At 44.7% G+C, this 19,946-nt stretch overlaps 1 protein-coding gene across 1 annotated transcript in view; it reads left to right on the top strand.

The window, feature by feature from the left end:
• LOC115313303 overlaps window positions 1-19,946 on the top strand; it is a 159,622-nt gene that overhangs the window by 125,511 nt on the left and 14,165 nt on the right. Inside the window, exon 11 of the mRNA XM_042293719.1 lies at window positions 11,983-12,130. Within this exon, the coding sequence (XP_042149653.1) occupies window positions 11,983-12,130 (148 nt within the window). The remainder of the gene's footprint in view (window positions 1-11,982; window positions 12,131-19,946) is intronic.

Below are 19,946 nucleotides of genomic sequence, written 5' to 3'. Positions count from 1 at the left end.
AGACCTGTCTGTTTTTTTGTTACTTCTGCTCTTAAAAAAAAAAACCCAGTCTCAGGGTAAACGACGAAATGGTTGACTTCCACCAGCTAGCCTGTACTTTGACTCTTTTCTCGACAAGTGTTGGAACACTGCAAAGAACCTCGGAAGCTTATATACTGCCCTTAAAAAAAAAATCTGAACCAGCACGAGCGCAAGAACGTTGTGAAAAACCGCGGGGGTTCTTTTTGTGCCCAGAAAAGAGTTAAACAGTCGAAAAAACGGGACGGGCTGACAGGCTCGGCCGACGCACCAAAATATAGCGGTAGCTGACGCACCAAAATGTAGTGATCCTCTGGTGGAGAGGCGACGATGATGGAGTTTCGACGATCCGGCTGCTACTTGGCAGCAGGAGACATCCGGGAAGGGCCGGTAGAGCGGCAGCGCTATGGGGTGTCCTGATGGGTGACGAGGCAGAGGCGATTGACCTTTAGATTTAGGTTTAATAAATCATAGAGCAGAACATCAAACCAGAAGAACGCAAACGGTGAAAGAGGCTCAAGTTCGCGCTCGCGCTGGCGCTTGTTAAAGCACAGATAGCGCTCGTGACGACACAACAATCTAGTAAAAGCCAATTACTACGCTGCCACTGAATCTCAACCTGCTACTGAATTGGAAAGTTCGCGCAGTACGTACGTACCACGACTGGTGCAGCTCAGAAATTCAACCAGTCCGAGATTGATGAAAACAGTACGGGCGACACAGTCACATACCTCTGAGCATGTTTACCCCGTCGATCCTCGGTCCTAGTGTTCAATGGTTCAACACGATCAGATATACAACTAATCATTTTTTTGTAATATTCTTTGCAATAAAATAGGGCCAGAAAGATATCCTCACATCAGTTCGGCAAACACCCACGCCGTTTGTTGTTGTTGTTAAGATGCCACAGCTACACCCCACCACGGTCCACGGCTCTCAAGACCAGTGTTGCTGCTCGCGCTGACAAAATGTTTATTCCACCAATTTAGGCGAATTGCACAACATATGCGATCTTGGCGGATCTTAAGAGATCAGGAAAGCTAAGGAAACATATCATTTATAGTCTTCCAGTAGCTATCCAAGTTACTAATATCATTTACGACTGCCTACACGTGAATATCGGATTCGAAAGTGACCACACCCCCCTCGTCACCTGCAGAAAGGCACTCATTCCACAGCGGTTTGGGGTCGTCACTTTGCCCAAACGCTAGTAACTCGCCTTTTGGGGTAGTCAAAGCCTCCAAAGCACCATTTGACCACCCAGGGTAGTCATTTTTTCTTAGAGTGTAGGCCCAGCTGACGGTAGGGGCATCGTCGGTAGATGTGGTCCGCTTCACCACAGTGGTAGCACACCGGTCGTCGATCGGCCATCCTCCAAACGTCGGTCTTCCTCGCACCACACTGCTCTGGTCGTGGAGCATGCTGCGGCGCGGTGCCTCATGTCTGGGAGCTGGCTGGTAGTGTCCTTTGACGGGAGGTGCTCTCTTGGCGGCGGCGGCGTAGGCCAGGACCGGCTGTTCGGGAGCCGCTGAGACGGGGACCTCTGGCAAGAGGGCCCGGTGTACCTCCTCGCGAACATCCTCGGCGATTGAAACAGCGGCGGGTCGTTCTGGATAAGGAAGCAACCGCTTCAGTTTTCCTCGAACCACGACCCGAATGACCTCCCAAAGGTTCTCGATGCCAACTTCACCGAGGTCAGGGCGGGAAGATGGAAGGGATAGGTGGCAGCTACGCCGGCGAGTCTCTGATAACGACCCGCCCTGGCCGACAGCGCTCGCTCAATGTTCGTTGCCTCAGCAACAAATTCATCCACGGTCGTCGGAGGATTGCGAACGAGGCCCCCAAAAATCTCGCTTTTCACGCCTCTCATGAGGACGCGCAGCCTCTTGTCTTAGGCGGCTCCAGGGTCGGCACGGGCGCACAGGCGCAGAACATCTTCAGTGAAGCTTGTCACACTCTCGTTCAGACCTTGGCACCTTCTTTCAAAGACGTCCTCGGCTCGTTTACGTCGGTGTTGGTTTTTTAAGGTGCGCTTTAGCTCCTCGACACAAGTCTCCCAAGTCGTGAGGGAAGCCTCCTGGTTCTCAAACCATTGACTTGCCGTTCCTTCTAGTGCGAAGTAAATATTTTGGAGGCGCTGTTCTGCCGAACGCGTCTTGGGAAGGGTACGGTGAAGAGACATAAGGTGCTACCCCGCACCTTCACCAAAATGTCACGAATGACAAATGATGAGTCGAAGAATAGCTAAAGAAGCTAAACATTTAATGAGGCGAACTTGTGCCCAGAACTAAATAAAAGTAAGGTAGCGTCGCAGGCGTCGATGTCGGCGAAACAGCAGGTTCAATCGCTGGAGCGAGACTGACCGCTGCTCGCCACGCGGAGCGCCTTATGTACGCGCGTCGGCTCCTATTCTAGAACAATCGGCCCAGAATGTTCGACGACTAGAACATTCGGAATTCGATCAGACAAGAATAATTTCGAACTCGGGAGAACGCAATGTTGAAAGAGTAAATAAAGGAACATTCCACTGACTGGAATCGAACCTAGACTTTCGGCACGACAGTCAAGCGCGGTAACCACTTAGACATCTCCGGGATGCTAAAGTAGAGTACAACATCTAGAAGAATTCTTTCTTGAAGAATCGCAGAGAAACGTCTATGAAGCCAGATGCCTTCTGAATGGGTGTTGCTTTTTCATTTTCTCGACTGAGTGGAAGTGGAGTTGGATTCAAGTAGCGTTTAAAAATGCAGCCGTCAACCTCAAACTGAAATCAGCATAGTAAATATGTGAGTCTCACTGACACTGGAAGATTTATTGTGCTCTTTGTGCCAAATGACTGTTGTTTCACGTTATTTCAAATATATAAAATATGTTAGCTGTCGTCACGTGGCATCAATACTTGCTATGAATGTGATGGATACATTTCAAGGGATGCCAAAGATAAGCTCTGGGCTAGTTTGCAACCTCCAGTCAATACAACACAGTGCAGAACGCATCTAACCTATAGGTTAGATGGGTTCTGCACTGTGGAAGACGAGTCCTCAAAAGGGCTTATGCTTGCGCAATTAGCGCAAAGAAAAACCGGCCGCTGTTCTTTTGCCTACGCTGTTGCCAGATTGGAAAACGCTTGTGTTTGTTTTAACGACAAAACAACTGAAACTTTCACGCTGACTAGAGAAAATTTTAAAATTCACTGATTTATGAATCAGTGAATTTAAAAGCACCTGCTTTAGAAGCATCGGAGTGCTTGTAAAGCAGATTTTTTAAAGATATGCGAACACATATACTTATGTTTTGCACCAAAATTCGCTTTTATACGATACAAGTTAGTATAATTTCTTGTGCCGACATCCCCGGGAATGATGGAGTGGGGAGAAAAATCTCGAGAAATTCCGCCGTGGAGGAATCGCCGAGAGGCGTGTCTGAAGCCAAGTGCCTCTTTAACGGTTTCGTTGTTGTTTTTCTTTTCCCTCCATCCGCTTGAGTGGAGGTGTAGATGGAATCGAGTAGCGTGTAAAATGTCGGCCTTCAGTTATTATTTTTTTTTTTTTAATTTTTAACGTAAAACATTTTTTGGCCTGGTGCTTGGCATTTCGTGAAGCCCAGATAAAAACGTGATGCGACGCTGGACACTGATTGGTTGATGGGTTACAGAGGGGCTGAGGTGCTCGACGCTCGTTGGTTAATGGGGAGGTCATGTGACCCGAGGGATTGGCGAGGAGGACTAACGTAGTTGAGGAGAAGCTCAAGCACCTGTGCGCACTGAGGTAGAGGAACTCAAGAGTGTGGAAGACTCTTGAAGATTGCCAGATTTATCAGCCCGATTAGCGCTAGCATCGCTTCATTCTTGGAACATGCTTTGAATTGTACACATGGTACGCGTTAAACTATCTAATTAAGTGCGCTCTAAAGGTAGGAGTCTGGACTCTGAAAACTAAAATTATCGCTAAACGTTTTTTATGCTCGAACGTTTTCCCTATTGAACACGACTGCGTAGCAATTTCTATAATTTTTTTCTAGATGGTTGACGTTAATTTTTGTTTATGTAACCCCCACACAGAATTGGCAAATTACGATAATGGTTTGATGACTTGTGTAGGCCGCTACTTTTGTTCCGAGAGTGCAGCAGCAAAGTTTTCTTCTTAAAATTCACAATTTTCATGAAGCTTTAACCACTATGTATAGTTAATGTAGGTGTTAAAAGTAACATTCCTTACCATTTTCCAAAATAAACACCAGTTCTAAGGTGTATGAATGTATGAAGGCAGTTTTAAGAGTATGTTGATCTTCTGCACAACTTATATCTGAGAACAACGCACAGTGGTCTGCAAAAAAGGCACTGCATTGATTTATCGACTGTCGAATGTTGATGAAAACAAGAAACAACAAAGGGTTGAGCACAGTGCACAGAGCATCAGGGTATTCCTGACATAACCAGCAGTGTCAGTGGAAACATTTTATGCTTGTACAAATTGTTGACGCCTAGTGAAATATGTGTCTAGCCAACGCACAATTTCATCGTTCTCGAGCAAGCATCTTGATTTATGAGACGTTTAGGGTGGGAAACATGATCATACGCCTTTCGAAGTATTAAAAACTAAGTCAGTTTGGCACCATTCATTCATTACCTTTGCAAAATTGTTCATAGTGCGAAAACACTGCGTCTGTGGAAAGAGACGGCGGCGATATCTATGTTTGTTTACGTGTTCCATGTTTTAATGCTTTGATTTATTTTGCCCCACCAAACGATTAGAAACAAAAAAGTTGTAGAAGGTATGGAATGACCACATAAAGTCGGTAATTAGAAAAAAAACTTACCAAAACAAAATTATTATATCCGATACCCGATAAGGTCAAACGCATGGCGTGTTAAAATAGCAAGACAATAAAAATAACAAGTGCGACAGCACACAGATGAAAGATCGTGCAATTTTTGTTCTGCCCCCTTGTTTATTTACTGTACTCCCATAAAAAACTCTTCTAAGAGCCAAGTCATCTTAATTAATCCTAATTTTGGTCAACATAACGCAAAATATTTATTAAACTCGTCCTACGTAGAAAGTGTATCCTGTTACAAATACCCTGGAATCACTATCACAGAAGACTTAATGTGGAATATTCGTATTGAAACCGTGCTAAAGAAGGCAGCGAGAAGTAATGTATTTTTTACAGAAAAATTTAAATCAAGCATTATCTTTACTAAAACAACAGCATATAAACTACTTGTTCACGCACAGCTAGTATACGAAAGCATAATTTGGAATCATCGTCAAGCCCACTTGCTTAATAATCTCTGATCCTCACAAAACAAAGCGGCCTGATTCATTCATTAGAACTACTTATTTTCACGAGAATGTCAGAACTCAGATCTGAATCCAGTCTTTCGGTTTTATCTATACGTAGAAAACTGTCTCAACTGTGCTTCTTTTATAAGCTGTACTATAACCTCCCACATCTAAGATCCACTTATTTTCATCCTCCTTCCTCCGTATCTCTTCGGTGTGATCATTCTTTCAAAATAGAACGATTACAATCACGCACCTACTCGGCACACATTTTCCTCACTTTCACAATGCGTCAACAACTGGAATTCCTTGGCTGAACTTAGGGTATCCGATAGTAAGCATCTTTTGATCCGCTCCAAATGCAAAGCCTTTTTTTATATTTTGTATCCTTTTTTTATTTGTTCTTACTTGCCTTAAATTTCTTATTGTTAGATTTTTTTTAAACTTTTGTTAAAAAACATCTTGAACTTGAACTTGAATTTGAGCAAAGACCCTGACCAATTTTTGCTCAAACAGACCATCAGCCTTCGCTAGTGTTATATCGTGAACAAGAGAGCCGAGACAGGCTTTTCCTTTTAAAAGGCTCGATGTTTTAATGATGAATTCCTGGAGGTCGCGAGGTCTGGCGGCGTGCCGCACGCAGGGCTAGCGCCACCGCCGCCTGTTGGAATGCCAACCCTTCCAGTATACCACAACTGGAAACACCGTCAAATAGACAAATTTATTAGCCAGGAACTGTACACACCAGCAGCGGCTATAAATTTAAAAGCGGTAAGTAACGCGCGGATAGAAGATAACACCATAGCGCGTACTGATACAATTTGAGAAATGTGCTCGACTGCCAATTTCCTAAAATGGCATGCCGTTCTCCTGCTCTCCGGACTCCTGAAATGGAACTCCGAGTATAGAGCTGGCTCGCGGCTCACGCACGTGCAGCATACGACTTATTCAGGCGATGCTGTGCCTTCTCGTTGCTGCTTTCAACGTCTGCTCGCCAGAACTTTAAATGTCGCTTTAAAGCTCCATTCACACCGGCGTTCGAATTGCATCCGCGAAGGGGATCTGCTCGTTTTCATCATCAAATGCGCGCGAAATTGTACTGCTTCTTTCAGCAGCCGCGTTCGCAACAACTTTGAAAATGCTACTCAGTCGCCAGTGTGAATGCGGCGTAAGAATTAATTGCGTTACACAATATTCTTGTATCGCCAGGCGGACAATATGTTCAGAAGAAAATGAAACCAAAAAATGTGGGTAATACGACAATTCACGAATCAATTTTGAATTAGACATTTTATAGTATATCTTTATATTGAAGAAATAGAGACAATCAATATTGAAGGCCAGCCAAGTTTTCAAAAATCCTGGATCGAGCACGCAATTGGAGTTATTCATTGTCAAATTTTGTTCTGGAAATCTAATGATACCAAAACCAGGTGCGCGATCTCCGCCGCAAAGGCAACCATCGTCTAACATAAGAAGGTCACGTGTTAATGACGAAATTTGCGTCACTTTTGCGACATAGCGCGACGGAGCTGTTTCCAACCGGCGCTTTATTTCATTTCGCACTAAAGCGATAAAGTCGTGTCCAAACCAAAAAGAGAGCGTAAAGCGTGCACGTTTATATAGAGAGACTTTCTATTAGTATGTTGTCCGTGAATATCGCCATGTCACTATGTTTTCATGAACTTGGAATATGCAATGCACTCATGATTAGAATATTAAAAAAATATATATACTCTCTTGACGCGCAGGCTTGGTTGCCCACATGACGGGGATAAAGCGCCTTCCTACCTGCCAGGCTCTCCTGGGGCCGAATCATGTTCGGGGAGTGATAACTTTGTAATGGCCACACAAATCACGTTGGGGAAAAACAAAAATATCTACCATTTGTCAGATTGCAGCAAAGAAAGTATACGGCATGTTGTAGGGTAAGTAACACACGATGAAGAATAATGCTGGAATTTCTCTGAAACCTGCATATTAAAGCAGAGGTTTGCTATTTTATCACATATGCATAGATGTTAAACTAAGTTCGACATTACGTAACTATAGAAATATTGAAAAGATATGAGGTGGGTTGGAAGTGGCGTGAATTATTTGAGAGATCAGCTTGATCCTCGAGCACAATGTCAAGCCCAATACAGCTCCACATCTTCTTTCAAGTGCACAATAATGTGTGCTTGTTTAACCCATAATACATGTTTTTACTATTGGGGAAGAGATCAAATAGTCACGCCTCTAGCGGTACGCTTCAGCTGTGGGGAAAATAAACCGAATTTTCTTGTTGGTTTTTTTATTAGAGAAATCGAATACGACGATTCGAAGGCCGCTGCTCCTGCGACCAAAACACTTGTTAGAGCGAAGCGCTTGTTGCCCAGAACGTGCTGGGCGAGATTACATTTTTTTTGTTATTCTTTGTCAGTAAACAGATGCTTGTGGGGATAACAAGCTCCATAAAGCGCCCCCTATAGTTCGATCGCCTGCCCAATAGCTACAGTCGGACCACTTAAGGCTGAGTCCCCACGGCGACCATCATTAAAAAGCGTAAAATATTCGACTTCTAGATGGCGGCATCGACCCGTGTTGCCTTTAGTGTTGCCGAAAAACTGGTATGGCTCGTGGCACAGGTTTTAAATATAAATTGGTGTCTGTGTATGTTTATTGAGCCAAAAATTTAGTCTGCCTCAAAGTGCGATTTGTCTCCCAGCTGTAGATGAGAAATTTAGCCAGTGCACTACAACCGCTAGCCTGGGGTCTTTAACGTGCACCTCGCAGTAGTGCTACACGACCGCATGCCGGTACGATGCTCATCCAGATCGAAACGAGCATGGGTGGGGATCGAACCGAGGATCCCTGGGTTCCGCAGCGCGATATTTCGCTCCGCGTGCACCGGGCTGGTGTGCGCTTCCCCACGTTCACCGCGTGGTCTCGCCAGCGTCACGCGGACTCAGCGCTGCCCAGTTTGCACGGCTGCTAAGCACACAAGCTAGCTCAGCCAGCTCATCTATGGCTGCATTTACATCGATGCGATTATAGCTCATCGAATCGAGATTTGACTGTTTTGATAGGTAGTAGATTGGTAGAAGAGGGAAGAAGTAAAGAGACAAGGTGGGTGTCAGTGGCCCTTGCTCGATTCGATGCGCTGCGATCGTATCCATGTAAACCCAGTCATAGCCTCCTCTATTAGCGGCGAGATGTTTCGGTGGCGCCCTCGTTTGGTTACCTTTCGTGACGTCATTACCTTGCGAACAACAAGTTTGATGGTGTTTGCAATGAGCATGGTGAAAGCCTGAAATCATGGCGCTCTCAAAGCAACACTGCCAACGCCGTCAAAATTGAAGTTATTTCATTCCTCTTAGTTGCGTCAATAAGAAATCCTTTGCTGACGTCATAGTCAGCATTCGGCCATTTGTGGTGGGCCGACTACAACGACGCTTTCGATCACTCACGTCGCCAATACTCACAAAGCCTGGCAGTTCGACGACGGAGCCATAGAGTGCCTGGTCGCAGATTTGGAGCGCGAGGATCTGGTAGCAGAGAGAGCGCCTGTCTCGGGGAGTCCGGTACTCAGCGCACAGCTTTTGCAGCGGCGAAGACCCGAAACATGGTTTTCAAACCCGACAAGAAACGAATCGATAGCCCAAAGAACGCGAGAAGCACGAAAGGAACATTCCATCGCTCGGAACAAGTGTGTTTCGGTTTCTCGCCGCAGCGGGCCGCCCGTTACATGACTCTTGCCTGCCGTTTTACCTTTTCACTTTCGGCGGCCGCGTCACGTGACGATCTTCCAGGCTTTGTAAGTATAGAGGAGGCTGTGACCCAGCCCATCGGAAGATGCCAAGCTGTCTAGCTTTTATTCTCTGATATGGGCTTCTGATCCGCGGTGCAGTAATTTCTAACTGCTTTAGTGCAAGCCATCACTAATTTATAAACAAAAAGATGTGGCGGTTTAACTTAATTTTTGTGAATAGAAGCAAAATAATGCTCCGCATTAACTCTTAGCAGGTTCTCTCCTTGAAGACACAGGTTGACAAGGACGCCTTCGAGAAATGTAGCGATGCTTGGCGATTGACTTATCTAATGATACGATAACAATTGAAAAGCGATTGGATGTTAAAGAATACTGTTTCAACGAACAAAAAGTTAGGGTTCAAATCAGCTGGTGATGGTTCAATATATTTTAATATGAAACCCCGAGACGAACGAAAAACACAAAGGACTTTGTTGTGTTTTCCTTCATTTTTTCCCGTCTCGAGGTTTTGTATTTAAATACTGTTTTGCAGGAAAGCGCTGCGCTACATATTGGTCAAATGAGAGTGTCTAAATAAAAGCTGTGCTTACAGATGATGGTATTTCCTGACGTGCCGACTACATTAGGTATACTGAAGCCGGGGTCATACTTCTCATACGTCTTAAAAACGACAGTCTGGAAACACGAGTCATTGCAACATCCATAGTTAAGATGCCGCGCGCCAAGTTTTCTCCTTAAACTTATTGTCATGCGTGATTCGAAGCACGGATAGCGCAGTGAGTGGCTCGTGTTCGCATCTGTACGAAAACTGCATTTTGTATGACGTATAAGGGCCTCAATGTCCTTCTGTTTAAGGTGATGCCATTCTTTGTAGTACCCAATGTCGACAGCACGTTCTCACAGGAAAAATACAAAGAAATCTCTGAAAGAAGATGTCGCTGTAGCACAGTTAGTGCCACGAGCGAGCATCAAGATAGAACAGTACACGACAAAACAGCAAGCGTCAAAACAGCACCGCGTCCAAAAAGCACAGCGACAAAACAGCACGCGTTAAAACAGCACGCGACAATACCGCACGGCGTCAAGAGAACAGGGCGACAGAAGAGCACGCGACAAATCATCACACCAACAAAAGATCACGCACGTAAATGCATGCTGTTTTGAGAGAGTCGTCTGACTCCATCAAACATTTAATCTGGTGACTCTCATTGTGGGGTCGCGCGGTTCTATTAAAACGGGAGTCCTATGATTCCATTGAAAAGAGTTCGCTGGCCACGCCAGGCTGGAACAGGGTCACCTCGCGCTATTGGATAATCGAGTCACTAGATTCTACGGGGGGGGGGGGGGGGGGAGGGGGAGGGGGCAGATCTGGTCCACTGACTCCACTGAACGCTAGAATCTTATATTTTCTTTGAGAGGTATCATTACGGGGACTTCTCTGGACTACCCCGAAGGGAGTCAGCGTTGACTCCTCTTTTTGTATAGTGTACAAAAAGAGGAGTCAACACAAAGGACAAGAGGGAATCGTCAAATGCTCAAGGAGAGTTCAAGAGTTGTGTTGGTTGCAAGGCATCACTAGGGACATTACAGACATGATCGAAAGGTGTACAAGCTGTCTGCAGCAGAGGCAACACAGAAGCCAACCGCGGATTCTAAATCAGTGCCAGCCTATGAATTTTTCTGATTAAGTAGTCCTTTCATTTTGGTCACAATTCAGCAGATGGCACAAGCGGCCATAAACAAACAAACGAAAATTCCGAAATAACTTCCTATTATCTTTTTGCTGATTTTCGACAAAACTGAGGAACCTACATTGAAATCAAAAGCTTCTAATTTGTGTATGCAACAATCTACCTCGTTTACACTAACATTATCTCTCAAATGGTTAAACATAGTAAAATAACCTCTTTTTGTCTTAGATAAATTTGCTTTTGCAGATTCAAACCATTTCACAAAAAATCAAATGGTGAATTTTGAAAGAAGGGCAATATGCAAACGACTATAAAATAAACTTTGACAGAAGTTTGGATACCTTGTGTTAACACCTAACGGAGGTGCGCTTTTACCACGAAAAAACGCCTACTTTTGCCCTTTACTTCTGTTTTCATGCGAGCCTTAAAACAAACGTTAGACACAAATCCTTATGCAATTCAGTACTCATTTTGAAAGTAGACCCATCAATGACTGTTACAAGTTTTAGATGCACGAATCGCGCCGATGTTATAAAATTGATCGTGCATCTATACTCGTTCTTCGGCGTGCTTAATGACCAACCCGCCTTTCAGTGGGATGCGGAGCAATAATATTGTGTTCGGTACACGCCATGCCGTAGTTTTATAAGGTTGAGTGTCTACGGAAAATGTGCGGTAAGGCTGGCTTGACACCGATCCCCGTTTCAGCGTCTTGACTTTGTTTCTCCTCTAACTCCAATCTCGCGCGTTAACGCCCAGCAACCCCTGCAACAGCGGTGTGCTAAAAACTGTATTCTTCTTGGAAACAATACAGTTCAAGCACCATTTAGAGAGATACTAACTTATTTATAACGTCAGTTAGGCTTTTGTCTCAGATAAAATAATAACTGCAGTCTCCCTGAACCACTTCCATGAAAGTCACACAGCAGCACACCAGAGCAGAATAAAGCGGCCGCAGTTCTCCGCACCTGTCAGGGTGTCACCTGAAGCCAAATTCTGATGGGTCGATGCTACCTTGATTTTTTTTCAATGTTTCAGCAAACAAGCAGATCATTTTAGTACAGATCAATCTTAAAAAAATATTTTTTCTTCTCCCAGAGAACACTAAATTTTTGTCAATTGACCTCCGAAATACACTAAAAATGCCGTCTCAAACGGCACGTTCTAATTGTGTTATCTGATTCACAACCGTTTATAAAGATAAACTGCCTGTTTATAGTGCCTTTATTTCTTTTAGAGAGAGCCAATTTGAATGCCTGAGAACTGAAACGCATGACACCAATCTAGAAGCAAAAAGGCTGCCTGGCAGTTTTACAATTCCAAACGAAATTTGCGAGAAGGAACTTCTAGCTCTAAAACGTGCTGGTGGATTTCATCAAGATGAGGTAACAACATCGCAATATGTGTATTATACGTATAGGTTTTACGAGAACAGGTGAATGAATATCCATAAAGTCAAATTTGGATAATGCTGTTTACTTAGACGCCCCAAACCAGAATGAACAGGTAACGATATATTTACAGAATGCCCTATAATTATCTCAAATTATGTTCGTACATCTAGACATCCACATATCCAAAATAAAATGGCGCAAACGAATTGTAAATTCGTAAACAACAAAAAAAAATATACGTATTCACTACGTAAATTATGAGACGAACATTTTAAGAAAACTAAACTTATCTAAGGACCATAATAATATAACTTGGTAAATCTTGTCATTCTGCAAAAACATTCTTTTTTTTATTTTTTTAAGAAGTCTATATTTAGTGGAATAAAATTATTGCTATAGAAGAGCCGCATACGGCTTTTCGCGTTCTAAAGTGCGACTCGCGGCTCCCTGCCCTACCCCGCCCCCCTTTCCCGCTTCCCTCCCAGCCACACGAGCACTTCCCGAAAAGAGAAATGGAACGCGTTGTAAACCTTAAGACAGGTTGCGGTTCGGTAGTCTTGAGCTACTGCTATTTTACGTACAGGTGGACTGCTTTTGACTCGAATAGATTGAAAGTAGTTCGTGTATCGTTTATTGCTCTAGAGTCTAGACAAACGTTTAACCCCCCCCCCCCCTTTTTTTTTTTGCGGCTCTTGGGATTTTTGTGGTTTTGTTTGCGGCTCTTAGCCCGGGTCAGCCTGGCCACCCCTGTTATAGACCGACACGCGGGCTTGACGTCACAGAGCTGCGGCGGCGCTGCGATCGCACCGGAGCTAAGGAGCCTACATACGGGACTTCCGTCTTAGGGTGGTGTCAGCCTTTGACCCACCAGTTGCCGCCACCCGCCGGCTCTCAGTGTTGCCAGTTCGGGTTGCCACGGTGACGCGACGACGCTGCGCCATCTTGGGGCCCTGGTAAGACCAAACGTAATGTACAGCTCCGTGTCTAGGTCGCGGTCCCGTCGTGTTTACCGCGGCTCCTTTTCGACGACGACGTTCCCGATAGCGCTGGTGCACGCTACGTGCTTTTAAAAGACTTGAGGAGCAGAAATGCCCGTATGTTGCGTTCCGCAATGTACGAGCCACAACAGGCAAGGAGTACGAATGTTCCCGGCTAGCCCTAATCGGAAGAGACGCTGGCTTGCTCAAGTGAAACGGGACCGCTGGGAGACCCCTCCTGCTTCTCGTGTTTGCTCCGTGAGTATATTTTAAGTTCTGTTGAGCCCCTTCCTCCGATTCGTCCGTCATGTGCTGTCTTCGTTATCGTGCGTCGTGGGCTCGAGCCATCGCGGCATTAAAATATCTTGAAAGGACACCGACTGTGACTTTCTCATGTCTGCGTTCATGTGTTGTGATCTTACGACGCACGCGTTTGCTGTTTTGAGAGCCTACAAGGTACGTTCGACGTGACGCAAAATAAACACTAAAATTACGTTACAAGGTGAAGTGATGGGTGACTTAACCTCGCCCTGCTACTGTGCGTTACGTCCGACGTTACGTAACTACATCCTTCATTTAGAGCTGCGTCTGCTCGGTCAGACTCCTCCCTCCATATTCGTATAGTCTCCTATATATTCTGTTTCGTTACGTGGCCGAGTGAGTTCGAATTTTATCGCCGAGCGTGTAATCACTTTAGGAGTTCGGTACCCGTGATAGTTTATGGGATTTTCCATATTTCTTTTTTTAAAGGTAGTACGTTGAGGGTCACTTCATTGGTGCATACGAGTACAGCGCCGATAATCATATGTGTCTAGGAGCGCACTCGCGATGGCTCGCGTTTTTAGCATTTGCTGTCAAGTGCTAGCGCGTTTGAACTTAAAGTTTATGTGGGTAAAAGATTGATGAGAATCCATAGGAGCAGTGGGCTGTAACCATATGCATGCATTCTCAAACCCGGAGCTTGTCACTGATTCCAACCGGATTGCACATTCTATGCCATAGACTATAACACTAGATATTGCATAAAACTTCTATTGGATGTAACCAAGGATGTTAGAAGCAACGCTAAGTTGCTAAGTTACGTGTGATACGGACAGCACGCCAAACATTCGAGTTGCAGAACAACAACACGAGTTCAGGAATACCATTCACTATCATGATGACTGCAGACCACATGCTCACTTGTCATGGGGTGTGTTCATGTATACTGTAAACTGTCTACATCCTGTGCATGTGCATGAACCATAACAATTGTATTTGTTCATCACTGTAAGACATACTCGGTTCTTTTTATTTCAAATGCATTTTGAGGACATAAGCTTCGAGCAAGACAGACAGGATGGTTTGAAGAAATTGAGGCCTGATGCGGTTCCTACACTTTTTCCTTATCGTGGTAAGTGTGGTAATTTTATTTATTTTTCGATTCAATCTTTATTTGATGAAATAAAGACTGGTCGTTTAATGTTAGGTCGGCACTTCAATGCTAGTAGGGAAATTGATGTATGTTTGTACATACGTGTAATCTATGTACGCACTCTTACTCACCACATTGTTAGACTGCTGAACAAAAAATAGAGCCCAGCTCAATATGTTGGAATAACTCTGAGATTTTGGACAACAGATGACGAACAAGAGGACGACAAGAGGTCTCGTCACCTCTTGTTAATCGTCGGTTGTCCTAAGTCGTAGGGCCATTTCAACATGTTTAACTTTCACCAGCTCGTTTGCGTCCTAACTCTCTGTTCATAGCATAGCTAGGTTTTTACGGCATCCAAAGTGTTAAACAAATAAGCAGAGTGTACTAGTAACCGAAGATAAAAAAAACTAGCTTAGTATTTCAATAATTAGCCTTATTTTCTTGTTTTTCCTCTTGGGCAGAAGAGTAAAGGTGGTAGAAAGGGTGGTGTGTCGTTATCAAAAAAATTAGGAGCAGATTCAATACTTTTTTGTACTGTATCTAAGTAATACAAACTGAAACAAGGAGTTTGTGAATTTCAAGTTGTTGAATAAATATGTAAATTAATAGTTACAAGTACCTATGTTTATTTGGGGTTTGAACTGATTTTTCCAGCCATCCCAAAACACCGAAAGCCGCCAAAAACGCGTGCTTGTGCATCGACAGCTGCACCACTGTCATGCCCAGCGCTCGACGGCTGTTGCAAGTGACCCAGACAACACTGCGCCGTCTTTGCGTGCCCATGCATCGTTGGCCACTCCAGTGCCTGATGTGGCTCTCGTCAATGTTGCAAGTGAGCCAGGCGGTGCTGCTTCAATCATCTGTGCTCGTAAATCGGCAGCTGCTCCAGTGCCAGACGCCGCTCTCTCCATGAGTGCCCATTCGTCAGCAGCCGCTGCAGCGCCATGTATTGTTTTGCACAGCACTGCGAATGGCCCGGACAACGCTGCTTCGTCCGTGTGTGCCCATGCATCGGAAGTCACTCCAGTGCCTGATGTGGCTTTCGACAACGTTGCAAGTGAACCAGACAGTGCTGCTTCATCCATCTGTGCCCGTAATTCGACAGCTGCTCCAGTGCCAGATGCTGTTCTGTCCATGCGTGCCCACGCATCAGGATCGGCTCCAGTGCCACATGTTCTGAACAGCACTGCAAATGACCCGGACAGCGCTGCTCCGTCTGTGTGTGCTTCAGTGTCAGCAACTGCCCCAATGCAAAACATTGCTTCTGAGATTTCCAATGAACCGGTCAACCGGGCTCTGTCCATGCATACCTATGCATTAGCAGCCACTCCAGTGCAACATATGGCTCTCGACAATGTTGCAAGCGGGCCAGCCAGGCAGCATATAATCGAAGCACAGGGTAGCCTTCCCAATGGACAAATACTCTCATCACCCTCTTTTGCCCATGGAGGGAGCACAACCTCGACCTTGACATTAGTGCGCCGAGAGAACGCCGAGCTACGGAAAAAATACAGTGATTTGAACTGAAAATACAAAAACCTGCAAAGCCTTCACGAACAAGCAAAGTCAAAACTCTGCAGTATTCGGAAGAAGATGGCGTCCGCCCTGCAAGAGACAAGTGCATTGAGAACATCAGCTATTCTTAACGACTAAAAAAAAGCTCTCACCAGAAAGACCACGAAAGGCCAGAAGTGGTCTGAAAAGACTATCCGGGAGGCTCTGCAGATCAAGCATGCCTGTGGTACGACTGGATACGAACTGCTGAGGTGTTTGCCGTATCCACTACCTTCCAACAGGACGTTGATTCGTAGACTCCAGAATATTCCTTTCCTGCCTGGTGTCCATGAAGAGGTACTAGAAGTACTAAAGCGCAAGGTAGAGACAATGGAAGATGTTGAAAAAGACTGTGTGCTCTTCATGGACGAAATGGAGATCAGTCAGGGCTTCGACCATGACCGCTCACTTGACTGCCTTTTTGGGAATACCACACTTCCAGAATCTAGCATTGATGTTGCCAACCATGCACTCGTCTTTATGGTTGGTGGGCTAAACACGAGGTGGAAGCAAGTCATTGCCTACCACTTTACTGGGCGGTCAATCAATGGTAACATTTTGAAGGATCTTGTCTTCCATTTGATTGAGCTCTGTTCCAGTATTTCCCTGCGAGTGCTCGTTGTCACAAGTGACATGGGGGCCGCCAATCGTGCAGTGTGGCGTCTGCTTGGATTATCGAGCCACAGACACTCCGAGACTGTCTGCTCTGTTGCACACCCGCAGCTTGAAGGCAGGAAGCTGTTTTTCATGGCTGATCCAGCCCCACGTCTTAAAAAATATTCGTGATCAGCTTCCTTGTGTTGACACCTTTACTCTAGGAGAAGAGACGGTCAGGGAACAAAATCTTCCAGGAAGAACTGTAGACATAGATCACGTTGAAGCTGGTTGTCTTATGACAAGAGTAATGACCTGAAGATTGCAAACAGGCTTTCTGACATTCATGTTAGCAGTGGACAGTTCACAAAGATGAAGGTAAATATTGCTGTGCAGATGTTTCGTGAAGCTCCTCCTGCAATTCGATATTTAATCCAGCAAGGAGCCTTGCCACTTGAAGCTAAGGCGACAGCATGGTTTTTCGACCTTGTGAGCAGGTGGTATACCCTGATTTCGTCACGACACGCTGTGGTTGCTTTGAGCCATTTCGACCCTGCAAAGCACAAAGAAGCAGTTGAAACCCTGGAACTTGCATGTACCACCTTCTGTCAAATGAGCATGGGAGCAACTGCACACTGGAAACCACCACAGGCAGGTCTTTTGGTGTCAACCACTGTTGTTCTGAACCTCTCAAACGAACTCTTGAACAAGCACAAATACAAGTACCTCCTCACCGGTAGGTTGAGTCAAGATTGTCTTGAAAACATCTTCTCCGTCCTAAGGCTCAAGAAACCTGTCCCAAGTGGATACGCTGTAAAGTGTGCTTTAAAGTTGATTTGTGTTGGCCAGTTCTTGCATACGCCCACATCTTCTAGCTACAGCGTCGATGACAGCATGCACCTGGCTGACCTCCTCAAACCCAGTCTCAAGAAACGAGAAGAGGTCGACCAGGAATCTGAAGAATTGAAAACCTTGTTTGTGTGTGGTCTGACTGGAGTTAAATGCGACATTCTTACCTATGTGGGAGGTTTTCTTCTCAAGTCTCTCATCAAGTCTATTGGCATCTGCAAGGACTGCGAGGGAGCCCTAGTTGGAGATAGTACAAACCAGTACAGCAGCCTAATCCACCTCAAGGAGTATGTCAAGAATGCTGGTAACCTCGTTCAGCCCAGCCAAACTGTGATGAGTCTCTTGATAGAGTGCGAGGAAAACTTCAAGGCTTTTGCACAAATGAATGAAATTCTGACGCTCAGAACTCTATTCACCAGCATTTTGAATGCACTGCGCAAGTCTGTGAGAGTACGGCTAGGCTGCTGTGACATGCACCATGCTCGAGCAGAAAAGATGCTGCTTGAGAAGTACGTGAGAACGAGGCTTATGATTTATCTTCGACAGCAACATGCACAGATAGTAGATGGAGCATCGAGCAAGTCATGTGCTGCGGCAAACCCTGACTAACTTCCGGATAGATCATTTTAGCTAGCGGCGGGCCGAGCTGCACTTCTGCACTCCCGTGTCGCATTTACTGAGCTGCCAAAGCCCTATGTACATGTCTTTCACACCATGATTTTCCTCATTGTTGTTGGCATTGTTTTAGAGTTATGTTATCAACACAGGGTAATACTGCTATGCAAAGTGCACTTCTGCGATTTTTTGTTTCTCAATTACCAGCACTGTTCTTTGTTTAGTTTCTTGCTTTTTAGCCCTATTCAAGATTAAGTTTTCCTTGGCAGATGCTTTGGTTTGTTGATTTTTGTATATGCTTGTATCGTGAAATGTGTTTATTGTGATGTCATTCACAGCATGTTTCTGCGAGGACAGCCATGCAGGCTAATAAATCGACTTGTTATAAATGCACTTCGGCTGTTTTCATTTGTCAAATGCTTAACAAGTAGAAACTATAGTAGTAAGTGTGATTATGGGGTATTGAAAAACCCAAGGAAATCAAACTTCGCAACAACATAACTGTGCACATCATGAAATGGCTCCCCCAGCCCTCCCATACATGGCTGCAGAACGATGAATGAATTAATCAAACTTTATTGAATAACAGGGTAGACCAGACTAAGAAATAGTCTACACTTTGCTTCGAGCAGCACAGCGGAATTACAGTGACGTGTTGTGCTAAGGTAAACAAAACGTAATAAGCTGCATGATCCCTTCAAAGTTATTATCCTTTAATAATACTCCCCCCCCTTACAAAAAATTTAACCAATTTCTAAAGAATTTCTAGACATAATTATGGCTAAAAAGCATAGATTTCCTAGGGAGACTGTATCCACTTTTTTAACCATTGTCTACAGATCATTGGCCGCTGCTTCCGACAGGTTTTGTGTATACTTCAGTGTACAGATAATGTGTGGACTCTGTACACCAAACATACAGACATTCTAGCAACACTCCTATCCCATTTCCAGCGCGAATTAGAGAGTTTCTAACGAATTGCTGTAGACAAGTGATAAACATCTTTTTAATGTTTCTCATTTTGTGACTGTAAATTCCTGTGACTATGTAGGTCACTTCAAGCCTGTTGTAAGAGCGTTTCTTACCCTACTGAAAAAATATATGTATATATATTGGAAATTCCAAAGGCTGGCAAACTGGTCGATCCTTTTTAATCAAACGTGATCATGGGCTACGGGTACCCGTTTGAAACGGTACCCGTTTGAAACGGTACCGCGTTTGATACCGATGCCCCTTTGATACAGGTGCCCGTTTGATGCGGGTGCCCGTTTGATACGGGTGCCCGTTCGACCTGGCACGTGACCACACGTTTGAACGTGCCTTTTGATTTGGCAAATTATGCGCTTGCCCTAAATGGGTATCATCTGGGAAATTGGTTATCTTGAACCTATTTAAGATGTCCCGAAACCCATTAACCTATTTATAACATGGAGGAAACACGTAGAACAATTGTGCACCCGTAGGTGCTTGTAAATGAACAGTAAAAGAGACACAAAAGATTGTTTTCCATTCTCCTCGAAGTTTATTACCTCTTGTGTAGGCAAGTACAAACGTGCAAGCGATTTGTGAAATATGAGAGGCAGTCTAAGCTTTTATACAACTGAGAAGATTGTAAAGCAAACAAGAATCGACGTAATTCTAGACTATAAAGGTAGATTTTCGGGGAAATTATTCTTCCGGCTGCCGCGAGAAGAGACGCTGCACAATTATATAGATAATCTGGAAGAGTACGCGTAGAACGGTCAATCGTTGCCAAGAAGTAGGTTGCAGTGCACTTACCATAATAATAGCAGACTTGAAA

The sequence above is a fragment of the Ixodes scapularis genome, unplaced genomic scaffold (assembly GCF_016920785.2).
Source record: "Ixodes scapularis isolate PalLabHiFi unplaced genomic scaffold, ASM1692078v2 PGA_scaffold4__175_contigs__length_147842914, whole genome shotgun sequence".
Classification (NCBI taxonomy): Eukaryota; Metazoa; Arthropoda; class Arachnida; order Ixodida; family Ixodidae; genus Ixodes; species Ixodes scapularis.
Note: the sequence above shows the minus strand (reverse complement) of the source record. Positions and strands in the feature narration are given on the sequence as shown.